Source organism: Hylobates moloch, unplaced genomic scaffold, assembly GCF_009828535.3.
Source record: "Hylobates moloch isolate HMO894 unplaced genomic scaffold, HMol_V3 SCAFFOLD_1, whole genome shotgun sequence".
NCBI classification, from domain to species: Eukaryota; Metazoa; Chordata; class Mammalia; order Primates; family Hylobatidae; genus Hylobates; species Hylobates moloch.
The window spans coordinates 98,529,134-98,549,890 of NW_026652276.1; the positions used below are offsets into that span (position 1 = coordinate 98,529,134).

A 20,757-nucleotide genomic window follows, 5' to 3' on the forward strand; every position below is an offset into this window, starting at 1 on the left:
GAATTAGATAAAATAATAAAAACTACACAAGACGAAACTTCCTAGTACCAAAGAGAAGGCCCCGTACGTGGTCTGTCCTCTGAGGCCCGTCAGCATCGTCAGTGCCTGTATGTGAGTTCTCAGTGATGAAGGGTTAAATGTAAGTTCTGGAAAAGCATCTCTTTACACAGACAAGAAAGTTCTTACCCACTATCTGGCCACGAACTGCATCAGTATCTGAGGGGTTTAGTTTGCATAGATCCAAACGCTGGTCTGTAAACAAACAATTCAAAACTTAACCCAAGGAACATGAACTAGGGAGGAAGGCAGGAATTCAGTATTCAGCGATCAAAACTAAAAATGATGCCTCCTAAGCTTTCTTCGGTTGCATTAAGAGGCAGGAAAGCGTTTGGTTCTTACATCCAGTATCTTTTAATCTGCTGATGGCATTGGAGAGCAGCCGCACACAGCCCAGGAAGCCAGCTCCCTGTTTCTTGTGAATTTTCTTGTGGTTCCACACGCTAATGGTTATCGAATCTGTTTTCCCAACATATCTGGAAAAAAGCACAAAACTCATTTTTAATTGTCTTTTTTTTTTTTTTGAGATGGAATCCTGCTCTGTTGCCCCCAGGCTGGAGTGCAGTTGCATGATCTCAGCTCACTGCAACTTCCGCCTCCCAAGTTTAAGTGATTCTCCTGCCTCAGCCTTCCAAGTAGCTGGGACTACAGGAGTGCATCACCATGCCCGGCTAATTTCTGTATTTTTAGTAGAGGTGGGGTTTCGCCATGTGGCCAGGTTGGTCTTGAACTCCTAACCTCAGGTGATCTGCCTGCCTTGGCCTCCCAAAGTGCTGGGATTACAGGCATGAGCTACCATGCCCAGCTTTTAGTTGTATTTCTGAATTATGATATCTCATTGAGATTTTCTCTTTAAGAAACCTTATAAAATAATGTTGCCTCTGTATTACACATGTAACAGGCATTTAATAAATACGTATCCATTAATTTCAAAAGGCTGGGAAGAAGAACTACTTTGCTCCTTATGGAAGGGGCAAATGTAGATAACCACATGATAATAATAATCTTATAACAGACTTACTATATTTTATTTTTATTTATTTATTTTGAGAAAGAATTTTGCTCTTGTCGCCCAGGCCGGAGTGCAATGGCACAGTCTCAGCTCACTGCAACCTGTCTCCTGGGTTCAAGGAACTCTCCTGCCTCAGCCTCCCCAGCAGCTGAGATTACAGGCACCTGCCAACACACCTGGCTAATTTTTTGTATTTTTAGTAGAGACGGGGTTTCACCATGTTGGCCAGGCTGGTCTCAACCTCCTGACCTCAGGTGATCCGCCTGCCTCGGCCTCCCAAAGTGCTTGGATTACAGGTGTGAGCCACCGCGCCTGGCAAATTTACTCTATTTTAATAGTTGCCTAGGACAGTAACGTGATTCATAAATTCTCACCAATTAGGTTTGATATAGAATACTGGTTTGCGACAAGGGACTACTTACAAACCTACGGATCTATTCAAAGTACACAAGAGGACACTAAGACATTAAACCTCCATTTACTGTCACTCCAAGTCAACGGAGAGAGGAACTGAACCCACTTACACAGCCTCAGTGTCACTGAAACTGAATCTTAGAATATAATTCTTAAAAATCCCACCCAAATACAGTATAATTTGTATTAATTAAAAGGCAATAATCTTTCAGGATTACTTTGATGAAAATATCTCAGTAGGAACATGAAAACATGGGTGCATATAAAATAGTAGTCTTCACAGCTGGGCGCAGTGGCTCACGCCTATAATTCCAGCACTTTGGGAGGCCAAGGTGGATCACCTGAGGTCAGAAGGTCAAGACCAGCCTGGCCAACATGGTGAAACCCGTCTCTACTAAAAATATAAAAATTAGCCAGGCATGGTGGCGGGTACCTGTAATCCCAGCTACTCAGGGGGCTGAAGAACGAGAATTGCTTGAACCCAGGAGGAGGAGGTTGCAGTCAGCCCAGATTGCACCACTGCGCTCCAGCCTGGGCAACAGAGCAAGGTTCTGTTTGAAAGAAAAATTAAATTAAATTTAAAAATAAAATAAAATAGTGGTCTTCAAAGTACAATCCAGTTTTTGAATGAATATAAGAAATTGTCTGATGGCTTTGATCACATAAAACTATATTTTCTCTTGCAGAAAATATATATGTACTAAAAAGCAAAAATTTTCAAAGTCAACAGAAACATACAGTCATAATAATGCATTTTTTAGGCCTGGTACAGTGGCTCAAGCCTGTAATCCCAGCATTTTGGGAGGCCGAGGCGGGTGGATCACGAGGTCAGGAGTACAAGACCAGCCTGGTGAAGATGGTGAAACCCCGTCTCTTCTAAAAATACAAAAATTAGTCGGGCGTGGTGGCGGGTGCCTGTAATCTCAGCTACTTGGGAGGCTGAGGCAGGAGAATCACTTGAATCTAGGAGGTGGAGGTCGCAGTGAGCCAAGATCACGCCACTGCACACTCTAGCCTTGGCGACAAAGCAAGACTCCATCTCCAAAAAAAAAAAAAATGCATTTTTTAGGTAGAAACTACAACTAGGTTTAGGGTTTTGCTGAAAAACAGTAGCATGTGGAGTTCACAAACTACAGCCTTTTTTTCTGCTAAGATGGCCAGGAGATTGAAAAGTCTGAGGATCACAGGTACAAAAGCAAATCATAAAAATCTATGAAAATGCCAAATGCAGTCAGGCACAGTGGCTCACGCCTGTAATCCCAACACTTTGGGAGGCTAAGGTGGGAGGATCACTTGAGGTCAGGAGTTCAAGACCAGCCTGGCCAACATGGTGAAACCCCGTCTCTACTAAAAAATACAAAAATTAGCTGGGTGTGGCGGCGTATGTCCATAATCCCAGCTACTTGGGAGGCTGAGGTAGGAGAATTACTTGTACCCGGGAGGCGGAGGTTGCGGTGAGCCGAGATCACGCCGCTGCACTCCAGCCTGGGTGACAGAGTGAGACTCTGTCTCAAAAAAGAAAAAAAAAAAAGAAAAAGAAAAAAAGAAAATGGCAAATGCAAGAACTTGCAAGTACATAAATTCTAAAATTAGGCAACATAGACATTCATTTGGCCACCACTTTTGTTATCAATAGTCATCCTTTTGTTTTTTTCTTAAATGTTTTCTCCTAAAAGCTAGACACCTGCTTTCTTGCCGCTCCCCATGGGGCTTACAGAACATTCAACTCACAGATCATAGTGCTGGTTCCACTTTGGGTCCAATGTGTTTTTCACAGTGTCGGTTGAGTGGCACTGCCCAGACCCATCCACGACAATCTTTGCAAAAGGGTCAGGGAGCCCTGGAGGAGAGAGGAGACCCACACCTAGATGAGACCTCACATCCATCCATGTGACATAGAACACACAATTCGTGTTCTCTAATTTCAGGATAATTTCAATCAGCAAAATAAGTTATGTCTATTGAGCTTTCTAAGACAGCCTAGTATGCCTCCATACTCAGATTTTTAGAGGATAGAAAAGAAAGTGACTGAAAAAAAAAAGGCTTACATTCAAATTTCTATTAAAGTGGGGCTAATGAAGTAGGGGGAAAAGTGTCTGAAAGTAATTGTATTTAGACTTTCTAAAAATTAATAATGCCCCGAAATTTGTTTACTGATCTTTGCCTGTCTTATCTATGGAAGCGAGTCTTCACCAGGCCTTAATTCGGTAAGTCCCTAAATGCTAGAGAATGGATCAGACAGGTTTATTAGATCTGACAGGTGGCAAAGTGGACAGTTGTCAGAGAGAGAGATGGACACAAGCCACGACGCTGGAGCTTCCTGGCTACCTGGAGAAAGCCTTTGAGCCTAAGTTTCTTCATCTTGAAAGCACGAATAATACCACTCAAGAACTGAAAGATGTCCTGTGAGGATCAGAAAGCGTGTGAAAAATTTAATGCTGCAGGCACTGACCAGATACTAGGTGACTTTCTTAAGGAGTGATTCCTTCCTTTAGAAAAGGAGTCTCTATTTTTGCAATTCCTTTAATTACAGGGTGTTGTAAATGTGATTTAATTGGTAAAATCTGATTAACAATTGTATGCAAATCCAGTTGTTTTATACAAAAGTATTTCATTTGTACTAGAGCTGAGAATCCATCATCCAGCAGAAAGCAATATTCTAATAGGTAGAGTGGCAGAAAAAAGTGGGGGTGACCAGAATAGGAAATGAAAGACAGGTTTTGGGGTATGATTTATAAGCTCTGTGTCTTTCCGCTAAGGAACCCCCATGTTGTAGTCAACCGAGAAATAAAGTTTGGGGAACCATGGATTTCTATTAAGTAAAGGGCAAAACTTTGGAATACACCCAATCTTTTTTTAAAGTTTAAAATTTCAGAAATACATGCATAACATTATAAGAGGGAAAAAAATAAGTGTTTACTTACTGAAAAAGTCTTTCTTTGCAAGGTTCTTGGCACATAACACTAAAAACAAAGAAAAATTACTCAGGTTAGCATTAAAGACGAGATTTCCATAATAGCTAATCTATATTTACGCCCGAACAAAAAGACTCAAAAAATTAGCTTTGCCAAAGATTTGACTTTCAAATCTAGTGTCACATGAAACAAAAAATGGACAACCATCTAAAAAGTGTTTTCTCCTCAAACTGAAGATCAACTGTAACAAATACAAAATGCTTTAAAAATCTTAAACCCATTCAGATGGGTTTATCAATATACTTTTTTTTTTTTAAGGGACAAGGTCTTGCTGTTGCCCAGGCTGGACTGCAGTGGCATGATCATAGCTCACTGCAGCCTCGAACTCCTGGGATCAAGCAATCCTCTTGCCTCAGCCCTCCCAGTAGCTAGGATTATAGGCACACGCTACCACACCTGGCTAAATTTTCTTATTTTTGTAGAGCTAGGGTCTCACTATATTGCCCAGGCTAGTCCTGAACTCCTGGCCTCAAGCGGTCCTCCCACCTTGGTCTCCCAGAGTGCTGGGTTTACAGGCTTGAGCCACTGCACCCAGCCTACCGATATTCTCTTATACTGCATACGATCACATAAAAACCAACTCAAAGACCTGAAGTATTTATCCTTATAGGTACCGCTAATGACAGAAGAAGCTATGCAATTTTTTATTCTGATAATACAATTTTGTAAATGTAAACTTTGATATGTTGGAAAATAGTAAGCAAGGGGAAGGTGGTAAAAAAAAAAAAATATGGGGCCATCATCAGGGTGGTGTGAACAAAAAATGATAAAATGCATGTTAAGAACTTAGCACTGGCTGGGCATGGTGGCTCACGCCTGTAATCCCAGCACTTTGGGAGGCTGAGGTGGGCAGATGACCTGAGGTCAGGAGTTCAAGACAAGCCTGGCCAACATGGAGAAACCCCATCTCTACTAAAATACAAAAATTAGCTGGGTGTGGTAGCGCATGCCTGTAATCCCAGCTACTCCAGAGGCTGAGGCAGGAGAATCACTTGAACCCAGGAGGCAGAGGTTGCAGTGAGCCGAGATCACGCCACTGCACTCTAGCCTGGGCGACAGAGCGAGACTCTGTCTCCAAAAAAAAAGAACTAAGCACAGTGTTGATGTATAGAAAGAATGCAATTAAGGCTCTTACTATTTTATTAATGAGTAATGAGGTAGTATCAATTACTGTTAAGACAGTTTGTCACTAGACCTGCTTGCTACACAATGAAAGTGACTGTGTCAGGGAGACACTGAGGTGCTTTTGTCTTTTGTACTGCTTCACAAATTGTCCTCAATTTTAACACTATTATGTTTTATTAAGAACTTATATTTTACAAAAATGTGTTCACATAATAGATACTGTTCTGCCAAGTTTCATTTAGTTTTTATAAAACTAAGTGAATAATGTCATAAGTGATAAGCTATATATAGCTTTATCAAGATATATATATTTATATAGATATATAATCAAGATACATATATATAAAGAGACAGGGTCTCACTCCGTCACCCCAGGCTGGAGTGCAGTGGCACAATCATAGCTCACTGTAGCCTCAAACTCCTGGGCTCTAGGGATCCTCCAGCCTCAGCCTCTCGAGTTGCTGGGACTACAGGCACACACCACCACACCCAGCTAACTTCTTTTTTTAAAGAGACAGGCTTTCACTACGTTGCCCAGGCTGGTCCCAAGCTCCTGGCCTCAAGCAATCCTCCCACCTTCGCCTCCCAAAGTGCTGGGATTACAGGCATAGGCCACCATGCCCAGCCATGATACAATTTATATACCACACAATTCACCCATTTAAAGTGTACAATACAGTGGTTTTTAGTATACTCATGGGTTGGACAACTGTCATTACAATCAATTTTAGAACATTTCTATCATCCCAAAAAGAAAGGCCATACCCAGTTTAAACTAACAATCTTAAACACATTCAAATGGGTTTATCAATATACTTTGTTTTTTCAGAGACAGGGTCTTGCTCTGTTGCCCAGGCCGGAGTGCAGTGGCATGATCATAGCTCACTGCAGCCTCGAACTCCTGGGTTCAAGCAATCCTCTTGCCTCAGCCTCCCCAGTAGCTAGGATTACAGGCACACGCCACCCAGCACACTCTGGGAGGCTGAGGTGGGCGGATTACTTGACATCACAAAGTGGTGTTAGATTTTGTCAAATGCTTTTTCTACATGTGTTGAGATGCCGTTTTGGTGTTTGGCCTTTGTCTATTGATACGGTGTGTGACATTAATTATTAAACCAATCCTGCGTTGTGAGATAAACTCAACTTGGTCATGGTACACAATCCTTTTAATATGTCGCTATATTCAGTTTGCTAGTATTTTGTTGAGGAATTTCACATCTACATTCATAAGGGTTATTGGTTTGTATTTTCCTTTCCTTCATAGGCTATCTAGTTTTGGTATCAGAGTGATACCGCCTTCATAAAATGAGCTGGGAAATATTCCCTCCTCCTCCTCGTCTTTTTGTTTTGTTTTGGAAGAATTTGTGAAGAATTGGTATTAATTCTTCGTTAATGTTGGGTAGAGTTCACCAGTGACGGCCTCTAGGCCTGGGCTTTTCATTTTCTTTGTGAGAAGTGTTTTAAATTACTAATCTAATCTCTTTACTTTTTATAGATCTAGTCAGATTTTTCCATTTCTTCTTCAATCAGCCCTGGTAGTTTGTGAATTTCCAGAAGTTTGTTGATCTCGTCACTTTTTATAAGTCTATTCAGATTTTTCCATTTCTTCTTCAGCCTTAGTAGTTTGTGTCTTTGTAGATGTTTGTTGATTGCACCCGTTGTATGCCGCAAGTGTCATATGCCACAAGTGTTGTATGCCACAAGTGCTGGCATACACTTGTTTGTAGTATTCCTTGATAATCAGTATTCCTTGATAATATTTCTGTATAGTCAATAGCAATATTTCTTCTTCAGAGTAATGTAATCTTTATATCCTTCCTTTCCACCTCAGTCTTTTTAGTGGATAGATCACTATTAATTACACCTCCTGCTGATGTTTCATTTCTTGTTACTCTAATTACAAAGTACATACTTGAAAAAATGGAAATGTGTAAAATAGAAAATCCACAGCCCCAAAACCTCATCATTACTGTTTGTCTAGCATTTGCCTGGCTAGTCTCATGTGCTTATTTTTCCCATTAACATTTAGAATCATTTTGAGCAAGTTTTTAAAAAATGACTTCATAACTAAATGAGGAAATTTTTTGCCTGTTTACAATATTGAGTATTCTCATTCTTGAATGTAGCATATTTATCCCTTTATTAAGTTTTTTGATGCCCTTAAGTGAGTTGGGTTGTTTTTTCTCTTTTTTGAGACAGAGTCTCTGTCGCCCAGGCTGGAGTGCAGTGGTGCGATCACAGCTCACTGCAGCCTCCAGCTTCCCAGGCCCAGATGAGCCTCCCACCACAGCCTCCCAAGGAGCTGGGACCGCAGATAAACACCAGCACACTTGGATAATTTTTTTGTAGAGACGGGGTCTCAGTATGTTGCCCAGGCTGGTCCGAAACTCCTGGGTTCAAGCAATCCACCAGCCTCGGCCTCCCAAAATGCTGGGATTACAGATGTGAGCTGCTGCATCCAGCCAAGATTTTAAAGTATTTCATAAAAGTCTTGCACATTTCTATTTGGGTGGATTCTTCGGGTATTTTTTGTTACTATTGTGAATGGAATCATTCCTTTTGTTGTATTTTCTCATTGTTATTTGGATATAGACGAGCTATTAGTTTTCTCACATTAATTTGAAATCACCCATCTATTTGGGCTCTCTTCACATGGGCCTATAATGTTCTGTTTGCTTCAGTTTTCCTTTTCTTTTCCAAAGCTTGGAATATCTCAACAGCTCTCATATAAAATTCAAAGTGTCCACGACTGAAGTTCTTCCCAATCTGACTAGAAACCTGGTCCTCTCCCAGGATCTGTCAGTTCAGAGACCTTAGCAGCCCCCATCAAAGGCATAAATGAGGCCAGGCACGGTGGCTCACTCCTGTAATCCCAGCACTTTGGGAGGCTGAGGTGGGCAGATCACAAGGTCAAGAGATTGAGACCATCCTGGCCAACATGGTGAAACCTCGTCTCTACTAAAAATACAAAAATTAGCTGGGCGTGGTGGCGGGCGCCTGTAGTCCCAGCTATTCGGGAGGCTGAAGCAGGAGAATCGCTTGAACCTGGGAGGCAGAGGTTGCAGTGAGCTGAGATCGCGCCACTGCACTCCAGCCTGGTGACAGAGCAAGATCCCGTCAAAAAAAAAAAAAAGCCACAAGCGAGAAGACTACATGTTCTCCTTCTTTCCTCTCAATCTCAAATACGTTACCTTCTTAGCATCTCCACCCTTGTCCAAGCTCCCAACACAAGCTATGATGAAGTGACCGTTTCAAGACTTAAATCTCATGTCTGTCTTCCTTTTAAAATTCTCCAGTGGCTTCCCCTTGCAAAACTCTAGCCTTGTGAGCCTCCGATCCCTCCGCACCTCCCTGTGCAGTCTCAAATATTAGCCACCAATTCTGGGCCCTGGTTTTCGGAGGTGCTGGTGCTAGATTGCTTCTGAATAGAATAATCCTGGTCACATGTCTCACAAATATTAATCTTTGCTCATACAATGTTTGAGTTTAAGGCTAATTCCAGTGGAATTTGGTTACATCATGAAGTGGTGAAAGGTCTCAGCAGTGTTAGCACAAAGAAAATTTTGCTTTGGCCAGACACAATGGCTCATGCCTGTAATCCCAGCACTTTGGGAGACTGAGGCAGGTGGGATCGCTTTAGCTCAGGAGTTGGAGACCAGCCTGGGCAACATGGCAAGATCTCTACAAAAAAATACAAAAATTAGCCAGGCAAGGTGGTAGGCGACTGTAGTCCCAGCCACTTGGAAGGCAGAGATGGGAGGCTCACCTGAGCCTGGAAAGGTCGAGACTGCAGTGAGCTATGACCACACCACTGCACTCCAGCCTGGGTGACAGAGTGAGACTCTGTCTCAAAAAGAAAAAAAAAAAAAAAAAAGGAAAGAAGAAATTTGCTTCAATTCTCTATAAGGGTCATTTAGGGTCATTCTGAATGTGGTTAAGTTAATGGTATATGATTTCTCCTACTAAAATAGCTTTTTGATCAGGACATGGAATTTGGTCCACTCTAGAGATATATGAATAAAAGGTAATTCATTAGACATTATAAAATCTCATTCTATTTAGTTTTTTTTTTTTTTTTTTTGAGACGGAGTCTTGCTCTGTCACCCAGGCTGGAGTGCAGTGGTGTGATGTCGGCTCAATGCAAGCTCCACCTCCCGGGTTCAAGCGATTCTCCTGCCTCAGCTTCCTGAGTAGCTGGGATCACAGACGCACACCACCATGCCCGGCTAATTTCTTTATTTTTAGTAGAGACGGGGTTTCACCATATTGGTCAGGCTGGTCTCAAACTTTTGACCTCATGATGCACCCGCCTCGGCCTCCCAAAGTGCTAGGATTACAGGTGTGAGCCCGGGATTACAGGCCGGGCCCGGCCTTAGATCTATTATTTAAAAAAAAATACATTTATGTACCAATACGGTGAGGTTCTGGGGATACAGCAATTAACAAAAGACACATTTCCAGAAAACTGAGTTTATTTTTCAGTGTGGACCAATGCATGGTTTCTTCGGTTCCAACCCTGAAGCACCCCTCTACCTTAGCCAGATCATTCCTCTTACCTCCCATAATTTCCTAATCACATCCCATAGTTTTCCTAATGTTGGGAATATGGTCAAAGCAAATTACATAGTGTTCACGAAGCACTTGAATACATGGAAAGGAAGTGTTTTGCTAACATGAGGTACATGCAGTTAGTAAAACAAGCTTCTTTTATCTGGCAAAAGACAGGGTCATACAAATACTACTTGAGGTCGGGCACGGTGGCTCACGCCTGTAATCCCAGCACTTTGGGAGGCCGAGGCCGAGGCGGGTGGATCACATGAGGCCAGGAGTTCCAGACCAGCCTGGCCAGCATGGTGAAACCCCGTCTCTATTAAAAATGCAAAACAATTAGCCGGGCGTAGTAGTGGGTGCCTGTAATCCTAGCTAGTCGGGAGACTGAGGCAGGAAAATTGCTTGAATCTGGGAGGTGGAGGTTGCAGTGAGCCGAGATCACGCCACTGCACTCCAGCCTGGGCGACAGAGTGAGACTATCCCCCCCACCAAAAAAATACTACTTGTGGTTTCACCCACTCCAACAATGAACTACAGCAAAAATTTAGTACTTTACTCAATCTTGAGAAAGTTTCTAATTTGTGTCAATACTACTGTTTCTCTAGCCTGTGGCTAGAAACTTTCACTGCAATGCTGTTATTCCTCTCTTCTTCTTATATTTCTGTGTCTCCACGTCCTATCACTGTCTTCTTCTGAATGTCTCTTGAATTTGTCTGTTCCGGATTTTTATACCCACTCTCTTCTTGGCATCACCTACACACAACTGCGCCCTCCCTGATGGAAGCCTCCCTGGTCCACAAGACATTTAGCCACTACATCAATCTTTTTTGTATCTGTAGAGGCAAGAGCTCACTCTTTGCCCAGTCTAGAGTGCAGGGGCACAATCATGGCTGACTGCAGCCTCAGAACTCCTGGGCTCAAGTGATCCTCCCACCTCGGCCTCCTGAGTAGCTGCGACTATAGGCATGCACCACTATGCTCAGCTAATTTTCCTGTTTTTAAAACATTTCTGTAGAAACAAGGTCTCACTATGTTGCCCAGGCTGCTCTCAAACACCTGGCCTCCAGTGATCCTCCTGCCTCAGCCTCCCCAAGTGCTGAGATTATGGGCTTGAGCCACCGTGCCCGGCCCGGACCAATCTTTTGAATGCCATTTTCACGTTCTTACGCAAAAACCTCAACAACAACAACAACGAAATCTCTAATGACTGTATTATATTTTACTGTGAATCTGAGTTTCTCCCTGGGTATCAAGATTTCCCATTCCCTAATAACACATTTATTCCCCATTATTCCTCAAGGTATAGCTTGGATTAGCCCCCTTTACCCACCCCGGCTACCTCCAAGAGTTTATTCTTGCTTCTTAACCCATCAGCCAATCCCCCTCTCTCTTTGCTGGGCCCTACATTGAGGGTCCAGGCCAGGCATTTTGTCAGTGAAGCTTCACTCAAGCCAGTGTTTCCCAAATGTCAGTCTGTGATGACATTTTCACTAGCGCCAAAACCAAAAAGATAAGGACAATGTAAGCCGGGTTTTCATAAAACGAAACTAATTTTAAGTGGCTGTTCTTTGTTCTGATGTTATGTCTTTCCTGCTTTTTTCATGTTAAAATGTCCTTTCTTTAATGAAAGAGGTAACAAAAAATGGTGACAGAGCAGTGACTTGGCAAAATAAAAATTGGGCAATATTATACTGATCCCCACATGTACATAAATGTTTTGACTGCTCTGGGAATTACAACTCTAACCATCAGTGATCAGCTCCCTCTTTTTAATCCTATTTACTTTGAGAATCATATAGTTTAGTATTCAATTACTTCCCATACAGGTGGCTTTGTTCCCCAGCTAAGTTAGGCCCTTCTGAGGGAGGAAGCATCCATCCATCCATTCATTCATTCATTTATTTTCTGGGCCAGGGTTTCGCTCTGTCGCCCAGGCTAGAGTGCAGTGGCACGAACACAGCTCACTGCAGTCTCAAACTCCTGGGCTCCAGTGATGCTCCCACCACAGCCTCCTGGGTACCTGGGACTACAAGGCATGCACCACCACCCCTGACTAATTTTTTAATTTCTTGTGGGGACAAGGTTTCACTATGTTGCCCAGGCTGGTCTCAAACTGAGCTTAAGTGATCCCCCTGCCTCAGCCTCCCAAAGTGCTGTGCCACTTCCAAGGCCACTGTACCAGAGCCACTGATCTGCCCATTCTGATACAAATTTAGGATATCTTCAAATTTGCATTGAAGGAAAAAAAAATCACATTTCAGTTATATCAACAGATTCAAATGCCAAAAATGTTAAGCCCATACAGGAGAACTGAACTCTATTCCATTATCTGCGACTGAAACAAACACTTCTTTCCAATCTTGCTCAGTAAGTTTATGCATACACAAGACACATACACGTTTCCACTATTCCGACACCATTAAATGATCAAATGATTTCTTCCTGCGGGGAAAACTGTCTAAGTTAACAAAACACACTTCAGCACCCACCAGCCATGCCTATTGGCTTTGGAGGTGGGAACAGATATCTGGTAAAGTGACAGTCCTGAGGTAAGTTTTCAAAACACCTGTTTGCTTAAAATATGGATGTTACAGTTCATCTTCTACAATTGCACTAAATTAAAAATAAATGACGAAATCATGTGAGCTATTTGCCATCAGAAGTGTGGCAGAATTCAGATCATATCCCCAAACGTGGCAGGGTTAGGCAGAGCTGTTGTGGCAGAAACTGTCTCTCCTATGAGGCACAACTGAGCCCCAAGGACGAGGTGGGGATGTGTCACCTGCTGCCTGTTCCCACGGGTTCCCTGCCAGCACCAAACACTATCTGTGTGATCCTTTCTAGTCCAGAAAGCTCTTCTATATACACTATTCTCTTCTTATTCTCATAGGATGAGGGACATGGACACACAGGCAGATGGATTTTTTCCTAATTCACGGGTGAAGGCATCTCTGCTGCACCCCCATCCCACTCTACATTAATGTGGCATCATCATAGCTCTTTGCAGAGCCTGAAATTAAACCCTTTCTTTATTTGCATTCTTCTTAATGCCTAGCTCCACTGAAGCAAGCACTGTGTCTTTTATTATTAACCACTGTCTCCCCAGAGGCTGAAACAGTGCCTGGCACATGCAGTTGACTTTAAACATATTTGTTAAATGGTATTAGGCAATGACTTTTTTTTTTTTTTTTTTTTTTACTGTGTAATTAACCCACTAGAATGGAAGCATCAAGAAGGCAGAGGCTGCCTTCTCAACTGTTACATTCCTAGCACGGAAGCACAGGGCCTGGCAGAAATTAGCGCTTGATCAATGTTTGTTGAAATCAATGAATAATTGCCTGCTTGAATGAATGTATGAAAACAACTGTTGTGCAAGCGCCACAATGTGATGTGTCTGACTCCTATGCCATGTTCCACAAGGAGTTGAGAGCCTGGAAGCTTTGCACACTACTGCCTGGCAGATCTGGTTCTTCGGAAATTATATATATATATATATATATATTCTGCAGGTTCAAAGCAGAAGTATTATTATAATGAGGGAGAAATAAAGTAATAAATTACATGTCAAAAAACAAGTACTAAAGTCCAGAGGGCATTTGGAACTTTTTTTTTTTTTATATGGAGTCTTGCTCTGTTGCCCAGGCTGGAGTGCAGTGGCACAATCTCAGCTCATTGCAACCTCCACCTCCCAGGTTCAAGCGATCCTCCTGCCTCAGCCCCCCTAGTAGCTGGGATTACAGGCATGTGCCACCATGCCCAGCTAATTTTTGTATTTTTAGTAGAGACGAGGTTTCGCCATGTTGGCCAGGCTGGTCTCAAACTCCTGACCTCAGGTGATCCACCCGCCTCGGCCTCACAAAGTGCTGGGATTACACGAGTGAGCCACCGCGCCCGGCCAAAAACGGGACACGGAAGTTTTTATTTGAACAAAGCTCTCATGAAGGAACCATCATTTTTACATCTTAAGGGATGATCTTCAAGGATTTGCTACACCATCACATTCCAAGAAAACCGATAACTGGGGATCACTCTCTATTTTTTAACATTAAAATGTTATTTTTCCCAACACCCTCACAGAATCTGCAGCCCCTGAAGTAGGGGCTCTTCCTGGATGGAGAAAGAAGACAGGTCCCACACAGGAAGCGATTGCCAAAGCTATTGTTTTCTTTTGTTTGTTTTTTTCTGAAGTATTATAGGCTAACACCTTTGCTTTGGAAGGTAAGAAAAGTGTCTCATTAAAGTCTATCTGTATAGGACAATTTCTATCTCCAGATAATGTTTCTGTCTTAAATAAACCCAGTGGAATGTTTTACAGCAGAACAAGGGCAAGGCCAGACTCGGCGGCTCATGCCTGTAATCCCAGCACTTTGGGAGGCCGAGGCAGGAAGACTCCTTGAGCCCAGGAGTTGGAGACCACCCCTGAGCAACGGAACAAGACACTGTATCTTAAAAAAAAAAAAAAATTAAAAATTAGCCAGTTCAGTGGTTTGTACCTGTGCTCCCAGCTACTCAGGAGGCTGAGGGAGGAGAACTGCTTGAACCCAAGAGTTCAAGCCTGCGGTAAGCTATGAGTGCACCACTGCACTCCAGCCTGGGCAACAGAGTGAGAGGCTGTCTCTTTTTTTTTTTTTTTTGAGACGGAGTCTCGCTCTGTCACCCAGGCTGGAGTGCAGTGGTGCGATCTCGGCTCACTGCAAGCTCCGCCTCCCGGGTTCACGCCATTCTCCTGCCTCAGCCTCTCCGAGTAGCTGGGACTACAGGCGCCCATCACCACGCCCGGCTTTTTGCATTTTCAGTGGAGACAGGGTTTCACCGTGGTCTCGATCTCCTGACCTCATGATCCGCCCGCCTCGGCCTCCCAAAGTGCTGGGATTACAAGCGTGAGCCACCGCGCCTGGCGAGGCTGTCTCTTTAAAAGAAGAAATAAATAAGAAGAAGAAGAAAGGAAAAAAAAAAGTAATCGTAAGTAATAGCAAGAGAAAGCAATGTCAGCATTTTCTCTCTCTGTGTTCTACCAAATGAGGCAGTATTATCATTTTATAGAGATAGGATCTTGCTATGTTGCCCAGGCTGGTCTCAAACTCTTGGTCTCAGCAATCCTTCTGCCTCAGCCTCCCGAAGTGCTGGAATTCCAGGTGTGAGTCAACATGTCCACCTGAGGCAGTATTAATTCGACATATAGAAAGATCAACAGAAAATCTAAAGGCGACCAGGCGTGGTGGCTCACCAGCACTTTGGGAGGCCAAGGCAGGTGGATCACCTGAGGTCAGGAGTTTGAGACCAGCCTGACCAACACAGTGAAACCCCATCACTACTAAAAATACAAAATTAGCCAGGCGTGGTGGCACAAGCCTATAATCCCAGCTACTGGGGAGGTTGAGGCAGAAGAATCACTTGAACCTGGGGGACGAAGGCTGCAGTGAGCCAAGATTGTGCCATTGGACTCCAGCCTGGAGACAGAGCGAAATTCTTTCTCAAAAAAAGAAAAAAGAAAATCCAAAGGTGAGGATGAAGTTTAGCAAGGTAATACACTGCAAAAACCCCACACGTGGCTATGAAAACCCCAGGAAATACACACAATCTTCTAAAACAAAGTGCCTTATAAGTTCTTTCCTATTTATCATTTTATAGTGCTACTTCCGTAACACTGAAGTATTTAACGGTATTATTTTGCCTGGTTTTATCATAAAAGCCATATAATTATTTGGCTAATCATTATTCACATCACAGTATAAATCAGGGTAAAATAATTATGCTCAATTTGATTGAGCATAGAAGGAAAATAGAAGATCACACAGATTAAGCAACAGCTCAAGGTGACCTGGCAAAGTTAGTGATGGAGATAAGAACTGATCCATCTCCTCAATGAAAACCACAGCATTCACTGACTCATGCTACTTCATCAAGACAACTGAGCATTAGGAATGAAAACATTTCGGTGGCTCACGCCTGTAATCCCAGCACTTTGGGAGGCCGAGGCGGGTGGATCACAAGGTCAGGAGTTCGAGACCAGCCTGGCCAAAATGGTAAAACCCCCATCTCTATTAAAAATACAAAAAAAGTTAGCTGGGCCTGGTGTTGGACACCTGTAATCCCAGCTACTCGGGAGGCTGAGGCAGGAGAATTGCTTGAACCTGGGAGGCGTGGGTTGCAGTGAGTCCAGATCGCACCACTGCACTCCAGCCTGGGCAACAGAGTGAGACTCTGTCTCAAAACAAAAAAAACAAAAAAAAAGAAAAAATTTGTCACAACATTAAACGTTTCCAGTCAATGTAGCTAACAATAGATTCATAAGATCATTTAAAACTTTAAAAAAAAATAAATCAACCAGACGCGGTGGCTCACACCTGTAATCCCAGCACTTTGGGAGGCCAAGGCGGGTGGATCACTTGAGGTTAGGAGTTCAAGACTAGCCTGGCCAACATGGCGAAACCCCATATCTACCAAAAATATAAAGAATTAGCTGGGTATGGTGGCATGCACCTATAATCCCAGCTACTCGGGAGGCTGAGGCAGGAGAATTGCTTGAACCCAGGGGGCAGAGGTTGCAGGGAGCTGAAATCATGCCACTGCACTCCAGCTTGGGTGACAGAGTGAGATTCTATCTCAAAAAAAAAAAAAAAAATTGATCATGACCCTTAGGTATGTCCTCAATGCAAATGCACAGATATATGCTCACCATGTAGTAAAAGGATAATAAATAATAGTAGCACAGTTCCTAATAGTTCCTTTATTGATTGTACTGTTTGATTGTACTCAGTTTTGGAACTGAGAACCATTGAGATGTCCATCAACAGTACAAACAATAAAAAAGTTGTGGTCATCACAAAATGGAATACTATACAGCAATGAGAATGGAAGATCCTAACGACACATACATCTGTGAATCTCACAAACATAATATTCAATGAAAGCCACAAGACAATACATTTCATACAATGCCACTTATATAAAGTACAAAAGCAGACAGAACTAATATATGCTGTTAAAGTTAGGCTAGTGATTATCCTTTAGCAGGATAAGGTAATGACCTGAAGGACGCATGAAGAAGGTGACTGGGGAACTGGCCATGCTCTGTTTCCTGACCTGGGTGCTAATTATATACGTGTGTTCAGTTTGTGAGAATTCAGTGAGCTGTACACTCAAATATTTATAAATCAGTCATAAACATCAATAGGCAGAACAGAAAGTCCAAATATAGACCCATCTCAACTGATGTTCTTCAAAGATGCCAAGACAATTCAATGATGGGGAAAAAAAGATAGCCTTGTCTAGACTGGAAAATAGGAAATCCAGCCAGAATGAATGGGATATCCTTATGAAAAGAGAATAATAATAAATCTCAAGCCTTACCTCACATCATACACAAAAATTGACCTCAAATGGAGCAGAAACATAAAAATTAAATACAATAACATAAAAACTAGATACCGTTAGGAAAATGAAAGGGCAAAAGACAGACTGGGAGAAAATATTCACAATCCATATGACTGACAAAAGACCTGCATCTAGAATAAAGAACTCTACAACTCAATAATAAAAAAAAAGAAAGAAAGAAAACACAAAACAAAACCCAAACCAATTAAAAAACTGGTATTTGGCTGGGCACGGCAGCTCACGCCTGTAATCCCAACACTGGGAAGCCAAGGTGGGAGGATCACTTGTGTCCAGGTGTTCAAGACCAGCCTGGGCAAAACAGTGAGACCCTATCTCTATAAAAATTTTTAAAATTAACATTTTTTTAAATAGACACTTTACCAAGGAAGACATCACATGGCCAATAAGCACACAAAAACATGCTCAGTATCAATAATCATTGGTACAATGCACAATGCACAATGCACATGAAAACCACAGTAAGGTACCACCACATACCTACTAGAATTGCTAAAATTAAAAAGACTGACAATACTAAGTGCTGACAAGGAGGTAGAGGTGCTGACAAGGAGATGGAGGTGCTACAACTCTTATGCATTGCCTGTGGAGGTATAAAATGGAACAGTTACTTTAGAGAACTGTTGAGTTTACAATCTACCCTATGACCTAATAATTCGATTCCTAGGTCTTTATCCAAAGCAATGATAACAGGTCAGCTGCAGTGGCTCATGCCTGTAATCCCAGCACTTTGGGAGGCTGAGGCGAGCAGATCATTTCAGGTCAGGAGTTCCAGACCCGCCTGGCTAACATGGTGAAATCCCACCTCTACTAAAAATATTTTTAAAATTAGCTGGGCGTGGTGGCGGGTGCCTGCAATCCCAGATATTTGGGAGGCTGAGGCAGGAGAATTGCTTGAACCCAGAGGGTTGCAGAGGTTGCAGCGAGCTGAGAGATCACACCACTGCACTCTAGCCTCCAAACAAACAAAGAAACAAAGAAATGAAAACATATATCCACAAAACACCTGTATATGAGAGTTCACAGCAGGTTTATTCATAATAGCCAAAAACTATAATCCAATGTCAACCAACAAGTAAATGGGGAAACAATTGTGAAATAATATTCGATTTTTGTCCCAGTTGCTGGCACATACTTTCTAAGACTGCTGGAATCTCCAGAGTGAGAAGTGTCTTCTGTGTATTAATGAGAAGACTGGTCGTTGGGGGCCCTAGATAGCTTCAGGATGGAGGCTGGTCACCAGAAAGACGAAGGCATGATGAGAGAGTTGGAATTTCAGCCCCACCCTCTGACCTTCAGGAAGGAACGTGAGGTTGAGCTCAATCACCAGTGGCCAACAATTTAATCAATCACGCCTAAAGTGAAACAACCATTCAAACTCCTAAACAATGGTAATCAGAGAGCGTCCATGTTGGTTAGCGCATCGAGACGCTGGGAGTGTGTCCTGCCCAGAGAGGACGTGGAAAAGCCCCGAGCCCCTTCCCCTATACCTGGCCCTGTGCACCACTTCCATTTGTGTGTTCCGGAGTTGTATCTTTTATAATAAAGCAGCAGTAGTAAGTAGTGTTTTCCTGACTCCTGGAGCCATTCTAGCAAATTATTATTATTTTGAGACAGGGTCTCACTCTGTCACCCAGGCTGGAGTGCAGTGGCACAATCACAGCTCACTGCAGCCTCAATCTCCCAGGTTCAAGCGATCCTCCCACCTCAGCCTCCCCAAGTAGCTGGGACTACAGGCATGCGCCACCAAGCCTGGCCAATTCTGTTTAATTTTTTGTAGAGATGGGATCTCAGTCTGTTGCTTAGGCTGGGCTTGAACTCCTGGCCTCAAGTGATCCGCCTGCCTCAGCCTCCCAAAGTGCTGGGATTACAGGATTACAGGCCTCTAGCAAATTATTGAACCTGCAAAGGGAACCCCCGATTTATTTATTAGTCAGAAGAATAGGTGACAACCTTTGATTTGCAACTCATGGATAAGGTAGGAGTAGTCTTATGGGACTGAGCTCTTAACCTGTGGGGTCTTTGCTAATTCTGGGGAGTTAAGTGTTGGGATTGAATCGAACTGTAGAATAGCCAGTTAGCAGCAGAACTGGGATTGATGTGGAAAAAAAAAAAAACCCACACATTAGGTGTCATCAGTGTCATGTGTAACAACAGCTCAGAGTATCACACACAGGTCAATTTTTGTGTATGATGTGAGGTAAGGGTTGAGACCTATTATTATTCTTTTTTCATAAGCATATCCCATTCATTCTGGCTGGATTTCCTATTTTCCAGTTTAGACAAGGCTATCTTTTTTTCCCCATCATTGAATTGTCTTGGCACCTTTGATGAACATCAGTTGAGATGGGTCTATATTTGGACTTTCTATTCTGCCTATTGATGTTTATGACTGATTTATAAATATTTGAGTGTACAGCTCACTGAATTCTCACAAACTGAACACACGTATATAATTAGCACCCAGGTCAGGAAATAGAGCATGGCCAGTTCCCCAGTCACCTTCTTCATGCGTTCTTCAGGTCATTACCTTATCCTGGCTAATTTTTTATTTTTTATAGCGATGGGGTCTCACAATGTTGCCCAGGCTGGTCTCAAATCCTAGGCTGAAGTGATCCTCCAGCCACAGCCTACCAAAGTGCTGGGATTACAGGCATGGGCCCCCACACCCAGCCCCTGCTCCTTAAGTGTGGGCTGCGTGTAGTGACTTCCTTCCAAAGAGTCCAGTATGGAAAGAGGAAAAAGAAAGTAACTTTACAGTGGAGAAACCTGACGAACACCAGCCAGGTGATCAAGGTCAACATCAACAGTGACAAGTCACGCTGATATTAAGAGCATGTAATTTTGATGGGACGTGATGAGAATGGTACTTCACTTCTGTGGTCTTCCTCCCCAAAATGCATAACCCCAATCTCATCATGACACAAACATCAGACACTTCCAATGGAGGAACATTCTACAAATACTTGACCAGTGCTTCTCAAAGCTGTCAAGGTCATCAAAAACAAGGAAAGTCTAAGAAACTGTCATAGCCAAGAGCAGCCTAAGGAAATATGACAACTAAATGTAATGTCATATCCTGGATGGGATCCTGAAACAGAACATGTCAGTAGGTAAAAAATAAGACAGTGAAAGCATGGATTTGAGTTAGTAACAGTGTATTAAAATTGCTTCATTAATTGCAACAAATGTACTGCAGTCATGTTAGATGTTGTTAATTGGGAAATC

At 42.7% G+C, this 20,757-nt stretch overlaps 1 protein-coding gene across 3 annotated transcripts in view; it reads right to left on the reverse strand.

Annotated features, from left to right (window-relative positions):
- The window catches only part of SMURF1 (SMAD specific E3 ubiquitin protein ligase 1), a 102,740-nt gene that overhangs the window by 29,617 nt on the left and 52,366 nt on the right, over window positions 1–20,757 (reverse strand). For all 3 annotated transcript variants that reach the window (XM_032755937.2, XM_032755935.2, XM_058442955.1), the window contains exons 2-5: window positions 4,408–4,446; window positions 3,215–3,323; window positions 400–533; window positions 187–252 (exon numbers count right to left, since the gene is read on the reverse strand). In XM_032755937.2, the coding sequence (XP_032611828.1) occupies window positions 187–252; window positions 400–533; window positions 3,215–3,323; window positions 4,408–4,446 (348 nt within the window). The remainder of the gene's footprint in view (window positions 1–186; window positions 253–399; window positions 534–3,214; window positions 3,324–4,407; window positions 4,447–20,757) is intronic.